Source organism: Paramisgurnus dabryanus, chromosome 1 (assembly GCF_030506205.2).
Source record: "Paramisgurnus dabryanus chromosome 1, PD_genome_1.1, whole genome shotgun sequence".
Classification (NCBI taxonomy): Eukaryota; Metazoa; Chordata; class Actinopteri; order Cypriniformes; family Cobitidae; genus Paramisgurnus; species Paramisgurnus dabryanus.
The window spans coordinates 44704936-44726526 of NC_133337.1; the positions used below are offsets into that span (position 1 = coordinate 44704936).

The following is a 21591-nucleotide window of genomic DNA, read 5'->3' on the forward strand; positions in this document are numbered from 1 at the left end:
TTGTGGATTAAAGGCTGGGTGCACAATTTTTGAAAAACGCTTTGGAAAGGGAGTCGGACCGAGTACCAAAACACACTTGTAGCCAATCAGCAGTAAGGTGCGTGTCTACTAACCGACATCGTTGCATGGGTTGCGTATGTGTGGGGCGGGTCTATCAAAAGAAGGTCCAGATTCTATTGGGGTAGGGGCGTGTTTGTTTAGGGGATTTCAAATGTCAACATTGGCTTTCAGAGATTGTGCACACCGCCTTAAATAACTTATTTTTGTTTAATTTAAATTGTTGTGGATTTAGATTGGTAAGAACCATATTAATGATGCTCCCTGCACTTACTATATGTTTGGCATGATTCATAGCTGCTCCAGGCCATCTAATTTAAAGCTAAACTTGCTGTGCTATAAAATGAACAATAGAGGAAAACGTTATGGATTAGAAATAAAAAAAAAAACATTTATTTAATGAGTTTTAAAGGTTTTATAGTACATACTGTCATCATTTACTCACTCTCATGTTGTAACAAACCTGTATTATTTTTTTTGTTCTGATGATACTTTGAGGAATGTTTGTAACCAAATGCTTACGAAAATTAACCATGGTTTTATTGTGGTAAAAGTGTAGTAACAATGGTTTTTTGGTCAATTTATTACTATGAGCAAAACCATGGTTTTACTACATCAACCATGGTTTAACTATGGTTTTTGAAAACCATGGTTGTCAAAACCATGGTTATTTTGTGGTAACCATGGTTTTACTACAGTAACCATGTTTTTTTGTTCTTAACTGTAGTAAAAACATGGTTAATTTTCGTAAGGGAGAGACCCCATTGACTTCCATAGTATTTTTTCATACTTTGGAAGTCAATGTTGTCTCTGAACGGTTTGGTTACAAACATTCCTCAAAATATCCTCTTTCTTGGTAATCAGAAGAAAGAAATCTATACAAGTAACAACATTAAGGTAAATGATGACAGAATTTTCTTTTTTGTATAAACTATCCCTTTAAAGGTAGGGTAACACATTTTGAAAAATTCTAACGGTAGCGCCGCAATGAAATCCCGATCCCACCCTCAAGTCAAATCGCCATCCAAAGTCACACCTCTTTCCAAACACATGAACACGCACAGATCAGACGGTCACATCTCATGTCTCATTCACCAGTGAGAAAACTTTGCAGTACAAAGTGAATAACACTTCCAAAATAACCAACATAAACAACTGGTTTACATCAGAATTTGTTTAAGGTTCGGTTGTGTAGACGTAGTAACTATATCGTTATGCTAATCCGTAAACGAACACAAATTTCATAAGCAACACAATGTTTCATCAAAGTAGAATATCTGAATCCATCTCAATACAAACATATCGCGTACCTACCTTACCAAAATAAACAGTGCAACGACCCTTTCAGACTCTTTGCCTCCTGTAGCTGTTTCATCTCGTGGTAAAGCAGTAAAGTTACCGATGTTAATTTGGGTTTTTGCTCTTTGCTGATCCAGGCAGTTTTTGCTGTTGTTGTTATAAAAGATGCCTTTAGTTTTGTGGCTCCTGTGTAGGTTGTCAATTCAGCAGAAAAGTTTGTTGTTCTCGCTGTTTACAGACAGGAGGTGAGCGCACGTGAACGCGCCGATGACGTATGGTGTCTGCGTGGACTCGCTGCGCGGTGGGCATTCAAATTACGCTTACGTATGAGGGACAAAAAAGGAAACGTCCGTTCGGACCGAAATCTATGATTTGTTGAACATTTTTTGGTCCTACGCCTTTCACAGATTCACATAAATTTCTACAAATACATTTAAACAACTTAACACAGTGACTGCTATCGGGATGTGAGGAGACTTTTAATCAGCATAACTAAAAATGTTTCAGGATCAAATCTGTTACCCTACATTTAACCCTTTCCCAGCCATTGACAAGTTATTCCGGCAGTCCGTATTTCTGCTATTATCCACCAGGTGGCCCTCTTACCCAACTAATAAAACCCGGAAGTATCCCTTAGAGCAAACAGTTCAAACTCTGCGTATGTTTTGATCATCGCTCTGAATCTGGTCTCTATCAAAAGTCCTTCACAAAAATGCAATTTTCTCATCGTTTTGCTCAAAATTTAATATTTTTGAAGAAACCTACCCATATATGAGAAGTAATAAAGGTAGGATACATTTTTGTTGTTGTTTGAAAGCACAGTATGTTCTTTGATTTAATATATTGTATGTTTATATATTTAAATATTCTGGAAGGCATTAAACTTTTGTGAAAATCATAAAAAATGCTGCTGCTGGCTGGCAATTTTTTTTAAACGCTGGCGGGAAAAGAGTTAAATTGTGACCAAAAAATAAGGAATGCTTACAAATGCATGAATTTTTCACATTTAGTATCACTTTTTGTAAGGTAAGATAGCACAAGAATAATTAAGGCACAGTATTTGACATAAATTTGGTGATTGATTAGGTTTTAGATTATATAGGTATTTTGTTAGGGAGCTTTTTGGATCTTGTTGAAAAATAGCAAAGTTAATTGAGATGAGCCAGACCTGTGGTTACTCTACTGGGACACCTGTGTGAACTTGAAGAAAATAAAATCCATTAAAAATGACCTTGGGAACAGCTGGTTAAAAGTAATTGCAAAATGGATTAGAGAAGTAAAAGGAGGTCTTGAGGTCTAGCTTCATATTTTGCACATGCAACTTGTTTTGTGTGATTTTTCTCTAGTGCAGTTAGATTCATGAATTTTTAAGTGCGACTTTGAAGCCTTTTAAGAGCCATAACGTGTCAAAATTATTAACATTATACAGATATTTAGCTATTCTAAACTGAAAAGCTGAATTAATGTTATTATACAGTATTTCAGTTGAGAATAATATAAAATACCACACATGCCCAATTGACATTCTGAGGCTTTAAGTGCATCTTAGTTTTGTTGAGTGACGATACTTAAAATATTTCAGTGACATGATCAGAAGTAACTTTTTTATCTTTATTTTCTCAGATGAATACTTATTCAGTGTAGGAAACGTAGGAATTCACATTTCTCCAGTATATGTGGTGTAAAAGGTCACCTAATTTAAAGTTATTTTTTTTAATTAACTATCTTTCTATACATGTAAACGCTGGAGCTGTGCTGAATGGAGCTTTAATTAAAAGATAATGGTGACTGATTAGACTCGGGGTGAGACACAGATCTGCTGGCTTTGGTCACCTTACTCTTCTCAGTTTGCTGCGTTTCATATCAACTCGATCTCATTTATTTCAGAACCTTTACTCTATTTGTGTCTGAACCACTGAACCTAAAACCTACCTTGATGACCTTTTGTATGTTTTATGTTTTGCTGGTGGTTCGCGGGAGGATTTCAGTGGGGTTTTGAGTTTATGAAAATAATATCAATTACACTTGAATCATAAAATGCAAATACATCTTTAATAATAAACTATAAATAAAGCTAACTAACAAAAATATTAAGTTTTTTTCTTTAACTCATTCCCCGCCAGCCATTTTTTGAAAAGTTGCCTGCCAGCGTTTTTTTGTGATTTTCACAAAAGTTTGCCTTCCAGGAAAATGTTCTTCTAAAATATATATAAACATACCAATGATAACAGACCCTTTGCTTTCAAACAAACAATAGACAAACACAACAGGAAAAAAGGTTTCATCCTATCTATATATTGTTTCTGCTTATAAACTTTAAATATGGGTATTTTTCTTTAAAAATATTTTTTAACAAACAGCTGAAATAATTGCCTTTTTTCGAAGGATTTTTTTTTAAAGATCAGATTCAGAACAATTATCAAAACATACAGTACATAGAGTTTAAAATGAGTAAACAACGTTTTGGCTTCAGTTTTTTTATAAATTGGGTAAGTGCCATACGCCATCTAGTGTATATTCGTGGAAATGCAGATTAACATAAAAATTCTTCAGAAACACGTTTTTTATGCAATCTGCATGTCATGTGACCATTACACAACACTACAATATATCAGAAAACTGAGGACAGATGCGTTAAATGTACCAATGAAATAAAATGTATTTATTTATTTAATTATTTGGTAAACATGATAATGTGCCATTAAATTATTGAAACGTGAACCCGGATAAATAGCAATTATAGCCAAAAATACATTGTATGGGTCAAAATTAAAGATTTTTATGTCAAAAAATCATTAGGATATAAAGTAAAGATCATGTTCCATGAAGGTTTTTTTTAAATATATGAAAATGTATTAATCATTGGTAGCATGTGGTGCTAAGGAATTAATTTGAAAAGGATTTAAAATTTAAAAATGATTTTCTTAGGTTTTTTTTCCAAACTTAGATTCCATATTCCTATCCTAACAAACAATACATCAATGGATTTGATTAAATTGATCCTTAATGCTGAGTTTACACCAAACGCGTTTTTGGCGTCAAAATTGCTTCTACCGCGTGTGGTTTGCCGCTTGAACAATTTGGATGCATTCGCGCCTGTAGAGCGGAGTAGAGGCGCGGAAAAAGCAAGCGATTGACGCGCGTCCGAAGCAAAATCCTCTTCTTGTGGGAGGGGCAACTGCTGTGCGAGTGTCTGTTTGCAAGATGACTGATGTTACTTGTGCATTTATCAAGAGAGTTACCAGTTTGTATTGGGTAACCTTACTATAGGGGAAAATAAACGGCGCGGGTAGATAAACGTCACGTGACTGAAAAGTGAAGTGTGAATTACAACTTACCAGGTTGCCCAAAGTCCTTACTGACACTCTTCCAAGTGAGGTCCTTTTTCTCCTCTATAGAAATAACAACTTGTGTCATATAGCTTCGAGTGACTGCTTGAGTAAGTGACTCCGGGCGGGGCTGCCACCACAGCAGCAGGCAGGCTCCTGATTGGTTAACGCGGCGCGAAATTCCGCCAAAGTTCAAATTTTTCAACTCGGGCGTCAGCCGCAAATTCGCGTGATCCGCAAAATGCACAAAAGCACCTTTCGCGCGTACCGCGCACAACGCTCAATTCGCGCCTTTCGCGCGAGCTTCACGCGCGAATGAGGCGGAAACGCGTCTTCCGCTCCGCACCGAACGCCTCTTCCGCGCTGCGGGACCTCCTGACGCGCGTCAACGCGTCTGCACATTGACTTAACATTGAAATCACTCGCGCTTCACGCCTCTACCGCGGTTGGTGTAAATGCAGCATTAGACTGGTTTTGTCGTCCAGGGTCATTAATATTAATTTCAGGGATTAGGCCTACTTTAAGTAAATAATTTAGGTCAAGGGTGTTCGTCTGACCAAATTATTGTGAAATGTGAGATCACCAGTGAAGGTGAACACTATTAGACATCATAAAACTTATGGAAAGTTGTGGAGTATCAATTTGTGCGACATACACCCGTACATTTGAGTTTGTGCGTATCTGATCTTCCCTATGTCATTGGTGCAGGTGAAGTCATGTAAAAGTGGGCGAGTCAGCAAAGCTCAATGGTAATTTGGTCATGGACGATTTTTCAGGGCAAATAGAGGGAGTGATAAATGGTTCTTTAAAAGCATCCCAGCTCTCACAGTGACCTTTCCTTTCACCCCTCCCAACACAATGCGAATGTGTTTGTATGTATGCGAGTCTGTATCCAAATGAGAGTTTCCCAAATGAGCCCAATCAATTGTTTTCTGGCAGTCGTGTTGCTGTCTGATGCCAGCTCAGTTGACTCGGCTACCGTGACACTAATGACATCAGCCGGCCGGGCATCTGATGAGCTCAGTCATTTTCTGAATCTGTTTGACATTGCCAAGTGTTTGGTGAGATTAAATACACAATTTAAAGGTGGTGTACTGTATATTTGCAATCTTAAAATGATTACTCCCGGAAGAGACTTTGGGCCCTATTTTAATGATCTTAGTTTATCGGCACAGTCTAAATGGGCATGTCCGATGCCACTTTTGCTAATTTAACGACGGGAAAAAATGGCTTATGCACCAAGCGCATGGCCTAAAAGGGTTGTTCCTGTTCTCCTAATGAGTAATGGGTGTGTTTTGGGAGTTACAATGAGATAAACCAATGAGAGTCTCAGCTCTCATCCCCTTTAAAAGCCAGTTGTGCCTGGCACTATGTTTAATCCCTATTTAGAAAGCAGAATTTTTAAATTAAAAGAAGACCAGTTTAAGAATAATCTTTAAAGGTGACATAGAATGATTGGAGTATTTATCCTTGTTCTGTGATGTGACATGTAGACAATTTTTTTTTTGTTTGGGTCTGTAATGCCTTAGAAGCTTTCTAAAAACCTCTCTCAGATAGCTCTATTAGGGTGGGGGATTTTAAACAAGTGGTTTTGCACCTATTTGGCTCCCCCTACTGGCTTAACTTGCAATCTCATTACTGATTGGCTGACTTTGCTGCCACTCAAAAAATGTAGCCAATTATTTTAAAGTGGAGGGGCAGTGAGATGCCTGTGATGTCATAAGCATCAGTTTTTCAGATTGGGCCGTTTTCTGGCTGACATTTCTAAAAGAGGAATTTCTATTAGACTGAGATGTTTAGCATGTCTAGCACATTTTGTATGTTCGTGAATGCGGGTAGACTACCATTATTCAACAAAGACAAGATAAAAATGGTTTTTCATTCTCTGTCCCCTTTAAAAAAAATTTCATTTCTATTGAAATTGTTGTTATTTTTTATTAAAACCTTTAAAAGCCGTTTTTTTCAGTCATAGAAGTAAAAATAGCAGGCTTTTATTTGCTGTAAATGTATTGATATCCTACATAATCATTGTGATCTCATAAAATAATTAGCAAATATGCAAGAAAAGGTTTGGACTCTAAAAATACTTTATTTGTAACAAACAGGAGATAAAGAATTTTAAAACGTGCGGAGAGCCGTTTCAGCACTCGGACAGTGCCATGTTTTTTTTACAGCATTACTTTACAAGCATTTACAAGCATTTATTTACTTACCAGGCTACAGGTAAAGCAGCTCTTTCATCGCCTTCTAACGTCTCATAATCGGTCCCTTATTAATGCCCAAGACACTCAATAATTATCTTTTATATTTTAATCCTTTAATTTGTCATATTATAAAAAGGGTTGTGGGCATTTGCTATTTAAACAACGTGGTGCTAAACGTGAAAATGATCATTGAGCTGGGTCGAAACTAACAAAAGACACTTGCAACACACATTGTGCTGGGTGTATGATAGAGCCCTATAAGTCTTTTATACAACGGGACTGTTGAATGCTTTATTCTAAATGGCTGAGAATGGGTGTTGATTATTATTCTGTAAAATGCACACCTAACTTGTCAAGTGTCTTAAAATAACCACCAGAGCAAGTTTGTGGTAACCATGGTATAAGTAGAAAAATGTATTCCTTTGAATTATTTGAAAATAATGCACACTTATAATGCTTCGCGGCAGCATTACCACCTTGGGTGTGCATTATTTTCGAATAATTAAATGGCCCTTCATCAATTATTCCTTACATTAACTTTAAACGAATAGTACAGAAATGAAAAGTCTCTATAGTTGGACACAAATGAATAATATTATATTAAAATGCTTTCATGTTATCTTCCTATAGGGGTCATCGTGGCAAAGCTCCAAGAAGCACATACTGTACTGTACATCCATCATTTCAATTATCCAAATGACTCCAGCGGTTCAATACAGTATATGTCTTCTGAGAATTTCATCTCAACCTCATGTTATTCCAAACATGAAGGACTTTCGTGAAACACGAATGTGAGGTTTAACACTAAATCAGAGTTTCTATTTTCTAGAAAGTAAAGAGAGATTGGAACTCTCAAAGGACATAAAGCACCATTAAAAAAACATAAAAGGTGCCCGTAAGATTCATGCATTACATTTTAAGCCTTATTCTATAAAGCCACAGGACAGCTGTGTGTAAGGAACAGACCAAAATTAAAGTCATTATTTACCGATGATCTCGCCTTAAGCCCATTCAAATCAAAATACAAGAGCAGTGCAATAAGACGAGGGAGGGTCAGAAGAAATGGTGCACAAACAAACGGTTCTCGTGTACCTTGAACAATCCAAGGTTTATGTTAGCTTTGAGTGTAAAAGAGATTCAAAGCTAACACATGAGGGTGAATGACAGATGTCAGTGTTTTCATTTGTAGCTGTACTGTACCTTTAAGTACATATGTTGGATATATTTTAACCGCTGTTTCTAAAAGTCTTAGATCATAACAATGTTGGCTTGATAGAGAGATTGGAGACAAAGAGAAAGAGAGAGAGTCATAAAGAGCAGTCTAGCATTTTGTTTTGCCTACCATCAGATAAATGACTTGCAGATGTGGTTTAAGGCCAGTTTTCCTCTATTCTGTGCTTTCTTGTCTTTGTGGTTTCTTTTTTCATTGTCTGAAATCTCAGTAAACAAGTTTCTCTCTCACAGCTGTGAGTCTGAGCCCACATTTTCACATTAACAGTGACAATTTCATGCTGGATCTGCAGGAATTAACTTGAGTTCAGTGCAATAATTTGTCTTTGTCTATAAAGGAGACAGGCTTGGGCCGACTGTTTTCAAAGAAATTCTGTGAAAAATCTTAAGGCGTTCATTCTTATTGGCACTTCTTGGTTTTGAATTTGCAATTAATTTTCACCTGTAACTACTTGCAGAAATATCTGACAAGGTAATAAAAATATCTAGATATTTAGGATGGTGGAATCTGTTAAATAAATATGTGAAAAACAAAAATTACCGGCATGTTGAATACCCTTATGATCTACTCTATTATGTACTTTTATTTTATTGTAAGCAGTTAACCTAGTGGTTAGAGAGTTGGACTTGTAACCCCAGAGTTGCCGGTTTGAGTCTCACGGCCGGCAGGTTGCACCTGAGGTGCCCTTGAGCAAGGCACCTTAACCCTAATTGCTCCGTGGGCGCTTTAGGGATAGCGTCCCATTGCTATGGATGTGTGGGTGTTTACGACTTGCAGTGGTTGTGGTCACTACTTACTGGGATGGGTTTCACTTCACTTAATGTAGTCCAGGGCTCAACATTATACTGGCCCGGTCAGACCAGTGGTTCAGTTTTTTACTTGCGCTGCCAAAAAGTTTGCTGGCCCCACCACAAAAAAGCACTAAAATTAAAATTGACTTTTATTTTATTTATTTTGATCCATGTAACTTTATTACATAAGGTCATGACAGCAAAAATAGATTTTATAAAACGGGCAGTTCTGGTTCTTCATTCTGATTGGTTGAAACGCGTTCTAAGCCGTGATAAAATACACCGGTAACCTCACGGTTCAGACCACATTACATAAGTATCACTGCGCCACTGTTGCTGTGTACTGATTTATGAAAATAAACACCACACTCTTTAATCATATTTTTAATTTGTCTTCAATTGCACAAATAATGGCGATATCCAGATAATTGACAATAAATATTGTTGAGTCATCTCGTCGATAAAGAGAAAACGTTGTCTGAGGAGTTTATAACTATTACGCTATTATCCACTGGGTGGCGACCTTACTCAATTTAAACACTGACGCATTCACTCAACACTGAAAACAGCGTGTTTTGATCAGGCTCTGAATCTGATCTGTTACAAAAGTTCTTCACAAAAATGGATTTATCTCCGCTTTTAGCTAAAAAAATTGGAGAGGTGATAAGAGAACAAATGAAGGTAGGATGAAACGTTTTTTTGTTTGTTTTTGTTTGAAAGCGGATGGTCTGTTCTTTCATTTGATATTTTAATTTTATTTAAAGAACATAATTTTTCTGTAAGGCATTAAAGTAAAACTGGGTGGCAACTTAAAAAAAACGCTGACGGGGAAAGAGTTTAGCATGCTTCCAAGCATATTTGATCATCACTTCAACAGTTGTACGATATAAATGTTAATGTATAAATTAAATTAGATGAATGTTGATTTATAAAATAAACACGACAGTCTTAAATCATATTTTCATTGTATCTTTGCTGCATCTGTGTTGGTTGGGAACTGCGCTCTGTTTCAGTCACACTTGATTCTGAGGAAATACTTTGTTTGGCGGAAGAGTAATATTTGTACTAATATAATTACAACTTATTTGTGTTTTATTTTATAAAATCCCGCTAACGTTATGCATATGAAGTAACCGTTTTATAAACGCAATAAACCCCTCGAAGCGTTGGGTTACCGGTGCATTTTATAACAGCTAAGGGGGTTTTAGGCACTCCGCGAGCTGTTATAAAATGCACTGGTAACCCACTGCTTCTTGGGGTTTATTGCTTTATTTTATCCTTATTAAAGGGATAGTTCACCCAAAAATAAAAATTCTGTCATACTCCCTCTTTGGTTGATACAAAACTTAATAAATTTCTTTGTTTTGCTGAGCACTATATATTTGTAATCAAACAGGTAACAGGAGCACCATTGACTTCCTCAGTAGAAAGAAATAATCTTTCTGCTTCCCTTTCCATGCTTTGCTAGCCTGGGTGCCAGCCGATCTTAGCCCCGCCCACAACATTTTGAGGAACGGGAAGATCGGTCTGGAGTTTCACCGTTGAGTTGCTACTATGCTCGACCCAAAGCTGGTCGAACCAATCAAATTGTCAGGGCGGGCTTTATATGATGATGGACAGATGATCAGTAACGTAAATCAACCACGTCACCAAAGAGCGCGTGTGTTGAATCTGTTGTTTACAACGAAATGGCTGCCGCGGTAGAAATCAGATGTGTGGACTCTGACATTGAGTCTGTTCTAAAAGATATCGACAGAGCATTGATTTTAAAAGAGGAACAGAGAAACGCGAGCAAGGCATTTGTTGATGTTTTTGCCGTCCTACGGGATTCGACAAAAGTTGTCGCACTTATGAAAGATCAAGTTAAAGAAGCAACTAAAATGGGTATCACGGCGATGCAACTCGGTGTGCACGACGAGATGGATATAACAAGCAAACGTAATGGGTATCGTCGTGGATGAAGTTCAACTAATGTACAAATGGTAAGAGATAGTCTTACTGTATGACTTAATGTGATATAAATGAAATGTTGTAAACATAGTAGGTGTTGATGTACGTTCGCAAACTCAGACTTGTAGTGTGTGTCGTAGCGAAATAACTAGCAGTTCGGTCAAGCTGCAAATACGTCATTTCAACATACGTCTCACACCCCGTTGCTCTGATTGGTCGTAGGTCTATCCAATTGAGTGCAGAGGCATTTTTCGGTTGAGACACGCCTCATAATTATAGCTCAATGGAGCGGTATCAGACTCAAATTCTGACTAGAATTGAGTATGACAACGTCAGGCTAATGCTTTGCACAAAACATTTATGTCCATATGCAGGAGCCAATAGTGATTGAGTCAAAATAAAATTATCATTATTATAAAAGAACTTACTTTAGTTTCGTCATGTTTTTATAAGCTAACTAAATCGCGTGGCGCCACCTGGACTTTTGTATGCGGCTGTGCGCGCACGCGCCAGTGCGACTTCTGCGGTGCCTTTACAAGCGTGACTAACATAACTGCATAAAAAACTACACTGCATTGTAACAAGCATAACTACATTGCATATAGATCCGTTTTTGCCGCGATTATCTAAGGAAATGAATACACTAGACTGTTAAAATTTAAACTTGAGATTTACACTGGGGCACAAAAGATTTACACTGGGGCACGTGCCCCAGTAACAGGGGTGTAGTGACGCCCCTGCAGTTAACTATGCGAAGTGATATGGAACTGTAATGCGGTCAAGAGAGCTGCCTGGAACTACGTTCGCCGTGCGTTTCCCAGAAAATAATTGTACACATCAAAACGTTCATCAGCCAATCAGATTCAAGCATTCAAGGGACCCGTCACTTTGGATGCGTAAATAGTGCTTTAAGATCTGTTTCGCATCTTTTTATGCTTGAATATTTTAATTGACAAGGCCTTAAACACGTGCAGAGATAAACTTTTGTGACAATGCAGAATCATGGCTAGAAGGCATACAGCAACTGAAAAAAATCTTGTGAAATCTTCCCAGAGGAGCACTGCTTTATCATAATCCTAGCCCCAAACCGAACCCTGAAACCCAACATTTTGTGAGATTAATACCGTAGCTGTACACCATCTAGCCAAACCACGATGCAGCACTGGCCCGACCGGGAAACAAAAGTTCTGTCAGCTGTCCCTAGCATTGTTCATGCTTGCCCTGAGCTATCAATCTATACTTAATGTCGAGTCCTGTTGACCAGCTAAGGTAGCATTTAATAAATTGACTTGAAAATCTAATTCCTGACTTCATTTACTAGCCTCCAGGAATAAATCTTTATTTAAATTAGTTTTAAAATCAATTGTATTGGAGTCATTTTCTTCCAGTCCAAGAAACAGAGGTGCGCCGCTACTACAGTAAAACAAACAAACAAACAGTGTTTCCCCTTTATTTCCATATAACTCTCATTGCAACTTATCCAAGCAAACATCCTCATCTTATTTCAACACACCAGACATTACTGTCACCGTAACAGCTACAGTACCGCTGCTGTTGTTTGGTTACCGCAAGGCACTGCCATTCATCAACTATATGCCTTGATTATTCTATAGGCAGCAGACGTTATCAGGACTTCCCGTAACGTTGCCTGCATTGCATTTTGCTCCCAGCAAATTGAATCACCTTCAGTTCAGCTCAGACATCTGTAGAAAAAGACCTGCTTGCTTCCTCTCGACATTAAAAACAGCAGTGGCACAGAAACATTTGCGTTGTTTGTTGTGGCACTCGCCGGCTGTCTGCGACCTGATACCAGCACACTTACAGAGCAGTGCATTCGGCCCAGACAACATTAATAGATTCTCCTCTCTTTTAGAAATATGAGATATCCAACCAGCGCTTTTTACTTTTCAACAATACGGCGCCCAATTTGAGGGTGCGCATGCTTGCATTTACTCTTGGATATGAGACTGTCTAGATCTGTTGTGAAGTTTAATGACATCATGATTTACGTAATTGTACAGTTTTGCTCTTAGTTAAAAATAAATTGAACGGTGGATGCCATTGTGTTGCAAGTCAAGCATTCTATTGATGCATCTCTTAAGAGTCCTTTAGTTTCCCTGAGGGTCTTACAATATCATTAATGCCGCTGATATAAATGCATTAGTTTAACAAAGCCAGTGCAAGATGTCAGAGAAATGCTACAAAAAAAGTGTGATGTTTTTCTTTGAAATCTTTGAAGATTCATTTGCTTTGTAAATATGTTAAAGCCCGAGTCTCGGTCACGGCTTCCATTTTTCGTGTTACTGGCGACACGTTGCCAAGGCAACATCACCGCATACAGGTGTCTGTTTGTCAGCCGTCTCAGTCGGAGGGGCGTTTGAACCTCATCTCCTGCTCCTTTGCTCTCGCGTTTCCTCTCTTTATCTCACTTCTTTCTCTTCTCGGTTAACAGAAGGCTAATTAAAGGAGACCTGACACTGCGCTCTGTTGGCTGGGACATCAATCAATCAATGTCTGAAGCCCCGGCCCCTGCTGACTCCCTCAACCTGCTGCACAAGCTCGTAGCTTTTTAAAGGTTAATTATATTCATTAGAGACAGAAAGAGAGAAAGATACAGAGGAAGTCACCCTGAATGTGGCAAGATTTTAGTCCTTACAGAAGTAAGAAGTAAGGACTCATGGCGCATTCACACGGGGCATAAGCGTTGACGCTTCCCATTCACTTTTAATAGGTGACATCAAGCGTTGGGGAACTGAATTGTGGATCCGTCGGCGCCGCGTCAGTGCCGTTGCTCACGGCAGAAGTTGAACATTTCTCAACTTTTCAAGCGGCAACGCGTGCGTCAGCCAATCATATCGCCTTATGCAAATAACCTAGGCAGAGCCAGCCAATTACGTTTATGGAAGACCGGAGCTTGTGTTGCGGCCACAGTGATTGGCTGTTGGCCACGCTTCAGACAAGCCTTCCGTTAAGCGTTAACGATTACGCCCCGTGTGAATGTACTGTAAGCGTGGAGCCGAGCAACTCATCGTTGTTAACTTCGATGCCTTGACTCATATTCTGCGACCAAAACTACATTAAAATATACATATATATACCTAAATAAACTTTTTGCTGACTCACATTTTAAAAGTTTGAGAGTTGGGCAAATCAAGGGTGAATCAGCAAATGATTCAGAATTGGTATTCGAAAGAATTGACTCACAGATGAACCATCATACTACACATTTCCTTCATCTTTTGCAGAAACAGCATGTACAGTATGCATGCATAATTGCAGCTAAATGTTTCGGGCATATGTTTTATCTATCACATGCTCCCCTCACCCCCCCCCCCCCCAAATTCCCTTATTAGTCCATTAGCGTTAATATACTTCACACAAAACCAATTTACCCTGCCTGGCAGGATCTGCAACCGTCGAACCCCTTCACTAATATCGGTTGATACTTCATTATAGTCTATTAATAACAGCTTTTCTCAGCTCCTGTGTTCAAACAAGATGGCTGTCACTCACGGTCCTCCACTTCACTTTTCATCACTCCAGGCGTTCTCCTCCACTCCCACACAATCTTTCATCTCGCACCGGTAGTGGTGGGCTAAACTTTACTGTAGGTCTGAAGTCAGTGTGGGCCGAGATAATGTGTGACCCTGGCTGTGAAAACCCAGCTAAAGTCATTTTTTTGTGATTTACTTTTTATACATAAAAACGCTTTACATAACGTAAAGAATATTCTGTAAAAATATAACCTTGATATCTTTAATATTGACTAAGTAAGGACATAAAATCAAACTTATTCAGACTTTACCTGGGATTTCACCGAGAGGGTCACATACTCTATGAATATGGCAGTTGCATAGGATATATGAAATAAAAATGCATTACAATGGATTAAAATACAGTGCATACAGATGAAGATTTTTGGCCGTCAATTGGGAAAGATAAAGTTTTATGGTCCTATAGCAGTTAGCAGTGCAAAGGTTATGGGTTCCTTTTTCATGTAACACACAAATACTTATAAAATGTATGGATTGGATGCAATGTAAATTGATGTTTTGCAGTGTATTATTTTTTACTAGCATTTTCAAACGTTTCGCACCTTTTGAGCCAAGAATCGAACCTTGGGTCATAGTTGCACTGCCCATGAGGCATCTGGCTCCGACTTTTACTAGCTTTTTACTTTTAAATTGTGTCAGGTTGTAACTTTGCAAACTAAATAGCCACAACACTGACCTTCCAAAAGCCTTTAACCTATCCATCACTGTCGCTTGATATGCTCCCTATTTCTGTCCCACTAACACCTTCTTCCCATCTCTTTCTTATTTTTTATTCTTTGCATTATGTTCCCTCTTTCCTCTCATTATCTCTTTCGTTCACCTCTCCCTCTCTCTTTCTTTCCTGTATTTTCTGTCTGGACAGATCTCTTTACTGTCTCTACTCCATTGTTTGTATTGATTGCCATCTGAGGTCAATGGCTTTTTAAAGCATCTAGCACAGAGTGTCTTTCTCATCTTGCGCTGCCTCTTGCATTCCTTCCTTCTTTCATTTCTCTGCTGTTTCGTTCTTTTATCTGCCTCATCATTGATCCATTAGGTCAGAGATCAGTGCAGTCCAGTAATGTGGGGCCCTGGGGCCGTCGGGTCATTTTAATTTGAGTTCAGGTCAGTTGGGCTGAGAGAGATGTGGATTAAAACAGTCTTTAGGATGATCAGATATCACAAGAAGAAGTAAATAAAACTAATGAGTTTTGTTGGTTACAGACAGTTTTAGCAGCAGCAACATAAACAAATGGCTTTTGTGGCCCAAACGTAACTTAAATTAAATCAATAACAACAGAGTCCTTTTAGATTGGATTATTTTTAATAACAGATAAATTACCTTTGTTCAAATCATAGCTAAAGCATATCAACTACTACAATCATACCTGTCAACACTTGGATTTACGAACCTTATTTACCCAACCATTCACCCAGTGTTTCCCTACACGCAAAGTTACAAAAAATGCACACCCCGCCACACGCATCAGCCCGCACGTCCAAATGTGCGAGTTTTTGTACGCTGAAGGACGAACATGCGTGCTTTGAGCACATCCTCCACTCATTATCGGGAATCTTGTTTTCTTCTTGTTTTATTGACGGGTGTCGTTTGAGTGATATGTTACAGATATACTGCCACCTGCTTTACTGGAGGTGAATGTAGCAAACATCAAATACGACCAGTTGGATTTTTTATAGAAAGACTAAAAATACAGGAGAAATACTGGAAATTGTTTAAACGGGATGATGGTAGGAAAGTATGATGTAATACAGAAGAATCCCGGGAAAACTCTATTCACCCCACCACACACAGCAGTTTTTCCCCACACGCAAAGTTACAAAAAAATGCACACTGCGCCACACGCATCAGCCCACACATCCAAATGTGCGAGTCTGTGTACGCTGGAGGCCGGAAGTGCCCGCTAATGCACGTGGCGGTTTTAGCATTGAGCACGACTCGTCATCATCACGCGTGTCCGAAACTGCTCCCTATCCACTATATAGCGCACTATATCAGGGGGATGGCCATTTTGTAGCAGTGTCCGAAACCTGAGTGAACAACTTAATTCTCAACACTCGTTCACTACTTTTTACCCACAATGCATTTTGATTTAAAGGGTACATTCGATGTACACTCGCTCACTCCCATGATACAACGGGAGACGGAGGCATTACTGGAATCAGCTAAAGGATACTGACCGGGTGTGCCTCATAAGTCTTAAAAGTGAAGCCTCTGGCTCTTTGATCGCCCCCTGGTGGCTGGCTGCAGTACAACTCATAAACCCCACCCTCTCCATTCAAACGAATGGGACTCTGCTCTAAATAAAAAAAAATTTACACTTCCAATAAAAGTTTCCGAAAGATGGTTTTGGTCCTTTCAGGTAGTTGTTATCACGCTGATATGTGTGCAAGTGTTCATTTTTGTGATAAGTTTCATTTTAGCTAGTAATTTAATGTTCTAGAAATGGGGCGTGTCGTTATGATTGGCATGGTTGAATTGGGCGCACAAGCGTTTGGGCGGAAGTTCTATACCGCGGCTCCGCCTCTGGCTCCACGGACTTCTGCGCATGCCTTAGCTCCAAACTTACGTTTTTACGTAACATGGCGGCGACCATGGTCTAACATTTTTGGCTTCATTTCGTTACAATGGAGGAAGGCGACGCGCGTCGTCCATCTTTTTTTACAGTCTATGATACTGACAGTAAACACCAAAAATGTACGTTTATGCAACATTTTTCTAGTTCTTGTTGTCAGTTATTTTCTACTTTATTAAAATAAACAAATTAAAGGTAATTGCAATCTTTTATTTAAAATATAATACACATTTTTATTTAACAAAAAATAAACAACAGTAAATAAATATGACAAGCTGTTGTTTTGTTCTCTTTATTATTAACTAATACAATAAACATGACAAATGTGACAAACTTAGTAAACTTTACCATTTCACAGTACAATCAATAAAGCCACACATGTGTAAGGGTTTATGATGAATCTCCACGACAGCTCTCTGACGCATGGTATTTAGTGTTCGAAATCGCTTACTTATTTTCATTAGGGCTGTCAAATTTTAATTCGAATTTCGAATATTCGTCGAATGTAAAAAAAATATGCATATTCGAACGTAAAACTTTGCATTCGAATTTTACCTGTTTCAGGAAGCTCACGCAACGTGATGATGACGTAACTGACGCGGATTGTTATACAGAGCGTTAGCGGCTCAGCCAACTATGCGGAGCAAGCCAGCGTTATTCATTTGAAAAATAGCAAGAAATGACAGTGGGGATTACGAGTCGGACAGAATACATATTAAAAGGGCTGTGTGATGCTTCTTTGGTTTTTGGAGCATCAACTGGAATTCATCCGCAAAGTGAAACTAACTGAGATGACAGAATTAGTGTCGTCTGCTTTTAAATGCAGTTTTAAAGTTTAAAATAACTGATCAACACGAAAGTGCCATAATACAGCTGCTTGTTTAGCAACATTAAAACCATATGTGCATCTACAGAGTCCACACCGCATATGAGAGAGTTGCAATGTAACGCCGCGGTGGCTTTATTTTTATAACTGACTGGAAACTTGACTTTCACCTGGACATTTGATATGCAAGTTTTTCATCAACATTTGCGTGAAATATGAACATGATGATCATCTGCCAACTCGACTGTTTCAGCACGTCCTCTATTAATTACGGAGAGTCTGCGTTATTAACGGCTTCGTTCTGCGCGTAAATTAAACATTTCTGTTCTGTACTTTATTACTCGCATATATTTCTACATATTTTCAATCGAGGAACACACAAAATATAATACAAGTTGCTGTGAATAGCGTTTAAGCTTGACAAAATTGAAATGACTAATGATCTTTCCCATTTATTTTGGCTTAAATAAAGATTCATTCGTTTTCATACTTTATTAGAAACACGTAAATGTATCTACTTATATATTATATAAAATGCCCTATATTAATATGCATTGTCTATGTAAGGCATTCGTTTTGTACATTTACAGGTGCACAAATATACTGGTTAATTTTGATTTCATTAAGACACCGTGTGCTCTGTGTTGACTGAGGCTCTGTACATTTTTTTGTAAATTTAATTAATGTATGGTACATAAAATTATTTGTAAATGTATTCATGGATAGTTTCTTGACTATGTTTGTGTTAATAGCCTACACATGCTGGCTGTTGAGGCATTTTGCACTTTTGTTCCTTTGCATATGAATTTAAGAAATTATGTTTAATTTATTAGTGTTTATAACATTCGTTTTAACAAAAAATATGCTGTGCATGATTTGTTTATATTATTGGGGCTTTGTGCTGCGCCCTCTTGTGGACTTTTAGGAGTATTTTCTCCAAGATAAAGTAGGTCTTTATAATTCGAATATAATTCGAATTTTATTATTTTTCAAGGACGAATTTCGAATTTACTTGTTCAGCCATTTTGACAGCCCTAATTTTCATTCCCTTCTTCCCCATATAGTGGACTCAATTGTCATTTGCTATATAGGGAATAGTGAATGAGTGAACGAGGAAGCGGTTTCAGACGCAGCTCTCCATTCATCATCAGGAAGCTTGTTTTCTTGTTTTATTGGCGGGTGTCGTTTGAGTGATATGTTACAGATACTGCCACCTGCTTTACCGGAGGTGAATGTAGCAAACATCAAATACGACCAGTGGGATTTTTTTATAGAAAGACTAACAAAAAAATAGTTTAAACAGGATGATGGCGGATTGAGCTAACATCACTGTGTAAAATGAATGTATACAATGTTAGATACAGATCCTTGAATTCTTGCCTGGCTGCCAAACTCGAACATTGCTGATCAATGCTCGTCATCTTTCCTCGTCTTTTGGAAACCGGAACATTTTTATGTTCCACGAGGTATTTGTTCCAGATGTCAGTTTAGTCGTTAGCCAGACGGATGAAAAAGTAAACTTTGGGCCAGGCACGTAACCATGGCAGCCATGCGCATCCAATGAAACCTTTATATACAGCTCTATAAAGTGTGTAGTGTTGCTTGTCCTTGAAATTTACAGCACCAATCAGAATCAGTTTTATGTTTATTAGTCACATCTATTAAACATAAAACTGCTTCTGATTGGTTCATAATTTGAGGGGAGATAAGATTGTTGTGGGCGGAGCTACCAATTGCAATAGTACAGAAGTAGAAATGCTTGTCTGATGGCACTTGTTCTGATAATGAATGGTTGAGCGGTTTCTATAATCATCTTGTCATAATTTACCCTCATTTTCAAGCACATATATTATATATGTGACTCATGGCTTGTAACATTATCATTGGTAAGGCTTTATAATCTTTATCTTCCCATGTCTGGTAATTTATGCTATTCAGGTTTTAAATTCTAAAACAAGAAATTTAATAATAAGTAATAATTTGCTTATTGTGTACACCATTCATTGCATAGAGAAAGAGAAGTGTCCACATTTTTATCAGTCAAGTCGTTTTAAAATTTAATAAGGTGTATAAATGGCCATTTTTGGATGAACTGTCCACTTCATTTGATGCCATATTGGCTATTAGGAGGTTTTCTAGAGAACATTGGTTACACATGGTTTAATCATACAGTATGTGCCATTATTCCCTCTTGCACTGAATATAAACCCAAGGAGCCTCTTTTTTTTCTCCCAGTCATTCTGTATGTTAGGGGGCCACCTACTGAGGAAAAGGTGGTATTGCAAGCACATTTACATTCAAGGTCCTCACTGCGAGATGGGAATAAAGAGAAAAAATATTACTTCATAGCTCTGTTTTCATTTTCTCTGAAGTGCTTCCATAAAGATAAGAAACACACATTGATATGAAAAGGACGTTCTTGGTTGCTATTCTGTGTTCAACTGTTTTGACAGATAACAGAGACGATGGCTGTATGAAGGACAAGATTGACCGAACTTGTCAAAAAAAAAATAAAATAAAGCATTTTGGAATCAGTTGAGAAGAAATTGATGGCTTACTTTGCTTGTATGCAAGTTCATCATTGTGTTTTTGGAAGGCTAATGTTGTTTTATCTCACGCAGGTACTTAATACCATCTTTGGACAGATCGCATGCGGGCTTCTATCGGTGTATTGTGAGAAACCGAGTCGGAGCTTTGTTGCAGAGGAGAACCGAAGTACAAGTGGCATGTGAGTAACCACGTTTAGTTTTGTGTGTGCGTGCTGGTCCTTTACTTGCAAGTGTGTGTGATTGTGACCAGGCGGTCCGATTGTGTGTGTGTTTCACAGGAACAGCAGCTGTTGGTAAGGTGGCGTACCTCGGTTTCATTTAAAAGCTCCTCTCCAGCACCACAGCTGGTCCACTTTAACTTCCTCATTAGATTGATGAGGTTGTGCCGACCAGTCAGTTTACTTGCTCGGATTTTAATTCATTCCTCTATTTTGTAATCTGTTTAGCATGACGAACAGCTGCTGTGCGTGAACCAAGTGGCAAGTCTCTGGCGCTACGAGCCAGATTCGAGTTTCACTGCCCGCTGACCTCGCGCCGGCTGTGTCGGTCATTACCAGAGTTTGATTTGGTTAGAAAAGAGCTTTGATGTGGTACAGACTTTTCTTTTCGAATAGTTCCCCTTGAAGGTGACGCGAGACATTTTTTCAGTGTTAAAATGTTTAGGTGCTTGGTTTCTTATTTCCAATTCAATCACACGTGGAATAATTGAAATCCATCTTGCGTTTCATTCAGAAGAGCAATTGAACACAGGGGTCAATACAAAAAAATCAGGAAATGCAGACAACAACAGTCAATATCAAAGGCAGAACAGGGACATGCTTGATATTGTGTTTTTTTTTATCACATAATTAGCTTTTTTGATGAATAATGCTCTTGATCTCAAGGAAGATGGCTTTCATTTTAATCTTTTCGGTGACATGAGGCTAATAGAAACTAAAGCCTAGTTTTAAGTTTGGGTCAGATCCCCTTTTTCTTTAAAGAGAAATATCATAAAAAGGGGCCTGTTTTCCTTTTATCAACATTTTCAAATTTATTTAGTGTATTATATTGCTGTTTGACCATAATAAAGCTCTGCAAAGTTACAAATCTCAATGTTCATAGGAGAAATTATCTCTAAGAAAAAACTGTTTTACTTAACTACAACAATGGCGCTACAATAAACTTTAATGCTATCTGTCGATTTTCTGTGCTTTTCACTACATCTATTATGTAAAGCTGCTTTGATACA

At 38.2% G+C, this 21591-nt stretch overlaps 1 protein-coding gene across 4 annotated transcripts in view; it reads left to right on the forward strand.

Moving 5' to 3' along the window:
• Nucleotides 1-21591, forward strand: part of sdk2b (sidekick cell adhesion molecule 2b) — a 428287-nt gene that overhangs the window by 303491 nt on the left and 103205 nt on the right. For all 4 annotated transcript variants that reach the window (XM_065262638.2, XM_065262641.2, XM_065262640.2 and 1 more), the window contains exon 3: nt 20436-20542. In XM_065262638.2, the coding sequence (XP_065118710.2) occupies nt 20436-20542 (107 nt within the window). The remainder of the gene's footprint in view (nt 1-20435; nt 20543-21591) is intronic.